The sequence below is a fragment of the Pygoscelis adeliae genome, unplaced genomic scaffold (assembly GCF_000699105.1).
Source record: "Pygoscelis adeliae isolate BGI_AS28 unplaced genomic scaffold, ASM69910v1 Scaffold130, whole genome shotgun sequence".
NCBI classification, from domain to species: Eukaryota; Metazoa; Chordata; class Aves; order Sphenisciformes; family Spheniscidae; genus Pygoscelis; species Pygoscelis adeliae.
Window position 1 is genome coordinate 2,633,359 of NW_008824031.1, and position 7,277 is coordinate 2,640,635.

At 42.8% G+C, this 7,277-nt stretch overlaps 1 protein-coding gene across 2 annotated transcripts; it reads right to left on the reverse strand.

The window, feature by feature from the left end:
• Positions 1–452: 452 nt before the first annotated feature.
• On the reverse strand, positions 453–6,637 carry EIF5 (eukaryotic translation initiation factor 5). 2 transcript variants are annotated; one of them, XM_009327911.1, is made up of 11 exons: positions 6,298–6,637; positions 5,470–5,749; positions 5,134–5,215; positions 4,733–4,905; positions 4,289–4,400; positions 3,552–3,691; positions 2,869–3,027; positions 2,510–2,671; positions 2,056–2,220; positions 1,649–1,783; positions 453–849 (listed from the first exon to the last, which is right to left on the reverse strand). In XM_009327911.1, exons 2-11 carry the CDS (start codon positions 5,539–5,541, stop codon positions 757–759), a joined length of 1,293 nt encoding a protein of 430 aa, XP_009326186.1. In that variant the 5' UTR covers positions 5,542–5,749; positions 6,298–6,637; the 3' UTR covers positions 453–756. The 2 variants fall into 2 exon arrangements, with proteins under 2 accessions (XP_009326186.1, XP_009326193.1); XM_009327918.1 differs by lacking the exon at positions 6,298–6,637 and having other exon boundaries at positions 2,869–3,024; positions 5,470–5,563.
• Between the last annotated feature and the right edge of the window lie 640 nt (positions 6,638–7,277).

The window sequence follows — 7,277 nt, forward strand, 5'->3', positions numbered from 1 at the left end:
CACACAGCACCGCCTGTGGCCCCGGCCAGCTGTTTGGCAGCAGCGCATGCTGACTACAGGGGTACCGGTTTCCTCAGCTCTGGTCAGAGCACTGAAACCTGTATTTACCGCAGCTGTTGAAATCCTCAGGAAAAAACCCCCAACCAAAAACTTATGTGGTGACCACCTGTGGAAGATTTTGTGAAAAAAAAAAAAAAAAAAGGAAAAGGCTGCAAGGACCAGCATCCAGACAGCTGCCTTTGTTTTAAGGAGCTGGCATCTGTACACTGGAGATTACCCAACACCCGCTTCTTGCCCAGGTTTCAAATCTCCACTGTTGCAACAGCCTCTAAGCTACAGCTAGGGTTTTTCTGCCTCGTTCTAGACATTTTTGTCATCTTGTCTGAAACTTTGCACATTTCATTATGTTAATACTTACTTGGAAAAGAAATAAGGGAGTTCAGAGTCACAAGTGAAGATTGACCAAAACCAGATCCTTTATTTCCACAACTGTATAAATGTGCTCCAAGTATGCGTCCAACACAAGTTAGAAAAACAAAATAGAACATGCCAGTTGCAAACTAGATCAGTTCACCAACGTGCTGACCCCTTGGTATTAGGCTTAGTTACACAAGACCGGTCACAGTAAAAAGATACATTTTAGAGTACAAAGAGTAGCAGGATGTTAAGCCATTTCAGCTTGTGCACATACAAGACACACTTCTGGCAGAAAATGCAGAGAAGTTTGCATTATGCTGGAAGCTATGTTGCATCACTTTAAATGGCGTCAATATCAATATCATCATCTTTATTGTTTGCAGGCTTCACAGTTTCAACTTTAGGTACACTGGCAGTTGTAGAGTACACCACCTGTGGAGACAAGACACTTTTACTGCAGCACCTACTGCCACCGTTAAGCACTAGAATAATTTTAACATCAGAGGTCACAACACCCGCCCGCACAGCAGCCCTCCTCGTCCACTGCCACGAACTGCTTCACGCACTGCTCCACGTTCTGGAATGCACCGCACGGCACCTTCCAGTACCAGAATTAATACTGTAGAGGAAACCTGAGTTCAGGCACACTGAAACTACAACTACACCTTAACACCTGTCTTCAGAAGGCGGAGGCGTGCACTGTGTCTGTAGGAAGCAGGATCTCACACCCAGGAGCAAGAGTATGTACTACTGGGAGGAGAACAAACAAAAAAAGCCACATGCAAAAAAAAAAAAATCCCAGCCACAGTCAGCTGGAGTGTAGCTAACAGATGTCACCTAGGCCTGAACTATGAGGAAAACAGCCATTGGTTCTTTAATCAGCTTTTCTAACACACCCACTAACTCTTCTAAAACACGAGGCTTTACGCACAATACCTCGTCAGTCTTCCACTGCATGAACTACTGCTGTGCAAGACTGTTTGTACCATTCCACAGTGACAGTCTTTGTGGCTACTACGATGCACCTGTACTGTTACAAAAGCGATCCTAGGTAGACAAGTGACTGTAGCAAAGACACTAGCATCAGAAATGAGGTGTTCCCCCAGTTCCCAACACGCACAGTAACACATGAAGTAAGCTGTTTTATAGTGCACCAGGATGAAGTACAAGACTTAAGCGTGCAGGAACAGTGCAACCTTGGACTTGTTTGCAGTGAGCGAGCCTTTCCTACCTCTATGTTTTCATCTTCATCCTCTTCTTCATTACCGGAAGATTCTTCTTCAGCTTCCTTTAGCCATTTAATAAATGGTTCTGCTTTGACACGGATTTCTTTGGCAAGCTCCTTTGAAACGTATTTCTTTGAGGCCTGAAAGACAGAAGTACACAGACTTTGAACACTGAAGGGGTTTACATCAGATCATACCCAAATACTGCAAAAGCCTAACTTAGAACCCCAACCCCCCCCTCTGCCTTGAACAACCCACTTTTGAAAGGGAGGTTTCTCCCAGACGGTAACTTATCTCAGATTAGTCGTTTAAAGAAATCTACACAAGCAGCTACACCAGACTGGAGAAACCAGATGCAGTATGCGACATTCAGGTGCTTAGCTGGTATAGTATGTGAAATACTACCCCTCACCTTTTCTGCCCAGCCAAGGATGACTTCTTCTTCCAGAAGATCTGCATCATACATTTCCTTCAAAATATGTGGTATTTTAGAAATAAGCTGAGACTGATGCATGGCTACCACACACTCAAAGCCATGGAGAAGGTACCTCTGAGCTTTCTTGTTGCTGTGGCAGAACTGGAGTTGTGATAAAAACAAAAGCCATTAAGTTAGCTTTTTTCCCTCTCCAGAAAGAGCTGCTGCTTCTGCTCTCAACTTGGTGAGACAGCAAAATTCACAACAGCTCCTTCTATCCCTCCCAGCAGTTTTCCCTAGCTAAGAAGTAGTGGTTTAAAAACAAACAAACCAAAACACGCATGAAAAGCCTTCTTCCCCACAGTACCAAGCAATCCAGAACGGAGTCAAATAGCTGCTACAAAAACCCAACGCAACAGTTGTTACACTGCGTGCAGAAGAGACTGCTTACACGAAGGAAGTGACGCCTGTATTTCCGTATCTGTTCACGAATCTTTTCATCGAAAAGGACTTCAGTGAGAACTAGAGGGCCCATAGCCTTCACATCCAGTCTCTCTGCTTCTGCTACAATGTCTTTGTCAGAAGTATCGATGACACCTTCTTCCTTCTTTTTCTACAAGACAGGAACAGGTAGAAACATCTTAAAGCTACTGAGGTCCACATCAATGCTCTGTTGCACCGCTTCCTTCCCACCACCAGTGGAACCAGTATTTTGGTAGAAGCTTTAAGAGCTTGCTCTTAGTCTCCTTACCAACATTTTATACAACTGCAGCAGAGTGGCTACCAAGCAACCAACCAGAGAATATTCACCTTCACAAAATCAAATAGTATGTTGACTCTCTCCTCCACTGTTCTTTCCAGGTCTTCACTAAGTGTGAGGTTCTTTGCATGGTCACTGATTTCATCCATTCTACGCCTCTGGGCTTCTTCTGTTGTGTCTTCACCCCAGTCATCATCATCCTCCTCCTCCTCAAAACCAAACCAAGAGATTCATATGATGTTACTACAAGCTTAGTAACTGGTGAGTGTTGTTTCTATATACAGATTTGAGAGCATGTTTATAAACAAGTATTTTTGATTTTTCCCCTAAAGAAAGGGTTACACTACGATCAGCAAGTCAAAGATGATGGAGAAAGGGCAGATGTAGGAAATAAGTAATGGAAGCTAGACGTGTGTTTGTAGCCATCTATAGGGTTACTTAGGTGTGGTGTTTCACCACTATCTAGTACACTCATGAGATATTCCTTTCCAGGGACCTGGACTGTAAAGGGTATGCAGCTTTCACTTAGCAAGGAGCACACATACTGTTACTAAAGAGTCGATGAAGCTGCTGTAGAGGGGAGACGGGGATACTTCTACTCCAGCAGAGAAGTTCTGGATACAGTAAGAACTTTTGGTGCAGTGTTGACTTGCAAGGAATACCAGCGATTGAAAGTTTTAAATCAGAGCAAGACACCACACCCCCTCATCTCCCCACTTTCCCTTCTACTTACCACAACCTGTGGAGGAGTGATCTCCTCTGGTGGTGGGGGCGGAAGTGTCTCATTGCTGGACACAGAACCATTCTCTTTGTCCTTGCCTTTTCTGTTCTTCTTCTCCTTTTCTTTCTTTCCTGTACCAGTGTCACCGCTTTCTGCAAGTGAATTTTAATGTTTTGGCTTTCTGTAGTTCATAGAATGAATTCCCCGCACTACTGCACCTCTGACAAATCCCCTTTTCAAAGGCATAACGTTGTCCAAGTCTATATAACAGGTGACCTCACAAAGCAGAGACCCCTGGAATAGGTTAGACTTTTCTATTCTAGCAAGCTTAAATTGCAGCAGGCAACTAGATGCTTACTACAGAGTGTTGCTTGCACAGAAGTACCTTACAGTTAGCATTTACTATACTGCTTTTACTTCCTACCCTTTTACTTCATGCTGACTTAAAAGACAAAACGGCAATAATCACCTGCTGACTAGCTCTCCTCCTCCTAAGTTTTGTCCTGCATAAGCAAATGCAATTCTTCAGATACTTCTACTTGGGAAGGATACAGGATCACAGGGGAGGAGACCGCTCATATTGAAACGATGAGCACAACTACTTCATCCTGACCTACAAACATACTCTAGGAGTATGCTGGAGCCTTTTTACACTTTAATTAGATGTGAGCTATTTGTTTTTCTACTTCATTAACAGCACTCACACTGAAGAAGTTCCCTTTACCCCCACCAAGTAAGGAAACACATACCAGGTGGATTTTTGAGAATGAACGTGCAGAGTTTGTGGTTTGTGTCAAGCATGCCTCGATAGCCACAGGCTTTGCAAGAGTTACCTATAGTTTGTTTCTTAGGATTGACATGCTGTAAAAGAAGAACAACCTCCAGTTAACATACCACTTACAGAACAGTTATGCATTAAAGCCTAAACTCGATGTTTACATTATCATCTCCACAGTATTTAAACCTCTGGCTTAATCCTTTATAATACCCGCAACAGAGCAAGTTTAGAAGTAGCAACTTAGCTCAGAAGTTTTGAGCTGTTAGAAGCCTAAAACCTACCCAAGGGGGGTGCAGGTATACTGGATTTTCTCTTCACAGATATTCAAGTCAGCTATTAACTTTGCATCACTTCCACAGCCGTCTAACTAAGTGTTTCCATAGTGTTACCGTTAATACGGACAGAGAGCACTCACCAGATCAGTTTCAGGATTCTCACACTCAGGACAGAGAACAAATTTTTTAATGAATCCATCCAACATGTCTTGCAGCTTATTCGCCTCATGAGATCCATTGACAATGTAACGGTCATTCTTAACATCAAACTGGGTCTGTGCTCCCAGCTCACAACCAAAAAATTTGGTAGGATCTGTAAAGGAAGTATAATAATCACCACTGCCCTCGTATCTTCACTATGATTTTTAACAGCAAGTAAATATGCCACTGCTTCTTTCTGTTATTTCATCCTAAGATAATCACATTTCTTTCTTACAGATCTCGAAGAACAATATTAATTAATGCTTTATTAGCTACTTAACACTACCACTTCAAACACAAAAGCTTAAAAAAAAATGCTGTGTCACTCCAGACTACTTACACGTTGGAGGCCGATTAAGCGCCTTTGCAACGTCAACCATGTTGACTATAACTGTCTTTATTCCATTTCCTTTGCCCTCCACCTAAAGAAAAGAAGTGTTTTAAGATTAAGTGATTGCAACAGCCAAACCCATTATGTATTCCCCATTTCACTGCATCAAAGTTCTGCTTTGAAGTGTGACAGACATGCAGTGAGTCTGGACATTAAGGAGCAGACATCCTCCTTGCCCTGTGACTGGCTAAACATTGGTATCATTACCTCACAGCTCTATTTCTCTTCTATCAAGACAGCAAGTGATATGAACTACCTATTTACCACTAATGGTTAGTAAGTTACCTTGGCAATCAGACGGGGCATTTTGTAGCGATAGAACTGATCTGAAACACTGCGGTTGACGTTGACAGACATTTTGCCTTATTAGTAGCTTTATCAATACGATGAAGAGATCTTTGATTGCAGTTTTTTGGTATCTTCTGTCTGGAGAAGACGGGATGACATAAACGACTGCAAGAGTTCTCGGTCTCTGACATGAAAAAATTTTCGCCACTGAGGCTGTAAGGTTCTTGCTTGTATGCTATGTTTCCCCAATACAGGTACCAGTGGCTGCGCAACAGCTCTGCAAGTGTTAATAAACAGAAAAGAAATTAAGTTTATCTTAATGTGCACCAATCAGATTTTGCTACAGAGCTACAAAAGGGACTATATTTAGGGTGAAAAGAAGAAAAAAAAAAGTACATTCTTTATGCTATGGCTTTCTTCAACTTGTGGAACTGAAAACAATAGCCTTGAATTGTACTGCTAAGTAGGTTTTTCTCAACTACACCACAGAACTTTCCACCCTCTTCTTTCTCACTACCCAAAAAGCATGGAACAGCTTAAGACTATTTTCTGTACAATTAACTCCTGAAGGAGTGCTGCGATCAATAAGGAAGGGAAAGGAACACTGCTTGATTTTATTATGGAGACCAATGGCTCTTGCACCGAGAGGGTCATGTGATACATTTCAGGCTGCAGGAAACAGGAGAAAGATCTGGAAAACAGTTTCAAATTCCACATCATAGCATGAACCCATCACATAAACCGAAGTCTGTCAGAATGTTGAGAAGTATCAGTAAGATGAAGCAGCAGCAATCTGTAGCCCAACATAATTTTTACATGGCTTACCAGTTTTTTGGATCGGAGTGGAAAAGAGTTGAAAATTAGGTAATTCTCCCTCTCACTTATGGATTCTCATAGCAGCTTCTGTTGAGTTTTGACTTAACAATAAGCCTGATAAAGTCTGACATAAGTTGCTTCACTGTAGAAAGCCTAGCAATGCAGAGGTACAGAGCAGTGCAGCAGCTTTTCCAGTTGATTTTTTTCTTAGGGGAAGGGGGGAGGGGGAGGAAGGGGAAGGAGGATGAATCCTATTATTAAAGTTGCCTTAAGCAATATTTACATATTTAAATTAACATGTGTCTCTATAATCAGATCTAAGAGTACTTAAGCCACAACTGGTTGACTACACAGGCAACCCTGGTTACAGCATGGCTATTCTGACACGTCATCATGTTGTTATCATTAATGACAGAAGCGTTGACACATTAAAATAGACTTCTTAGTATTTATGTGTTAAGTATATACGCACGCCTATCAGTTCCACACGGTCTGAGGCCCACCGGTCAGGTTTACAAATTCTTTACACAAGCAGCAAATAGATTTGTATGTGCCTCGTGTTCTACATTATCCCAGGTGCAGTTTTGCCCTTCCTCAGCAAAAAGCGCACCGTGGACTTTGTTTCAAGCACGAGGCTTCCTTCCCCAAGATGTCTAAAAAGAGCCACCGTGTGACCTGACCACGTGCGTGCAGAAGCACTGAGGAAGCAGGTATCTCGGTGACTGAGCATGAGCTCTCAGACAGAACGTGCGGTTTCCCCTCCTTCCACATTACAGCTTTTGTCTGCTGAAGACTAAAGCTCCCTCTCCTGGTCCCTAGGACACCTCATCCCAAGCACCACCCCCCCATATGCTACGCACAGAGGAAAAAGCGGGAAGGCAGATAGACTCCCTGCTTCAAAGCACCGTTTCCCCGCCCCGCTCAGCCCTGTGATGAGTCATAAATGCAGCAATTAAGCACTGAGTCAGCCCTGGAAGAGATGGGGGAAG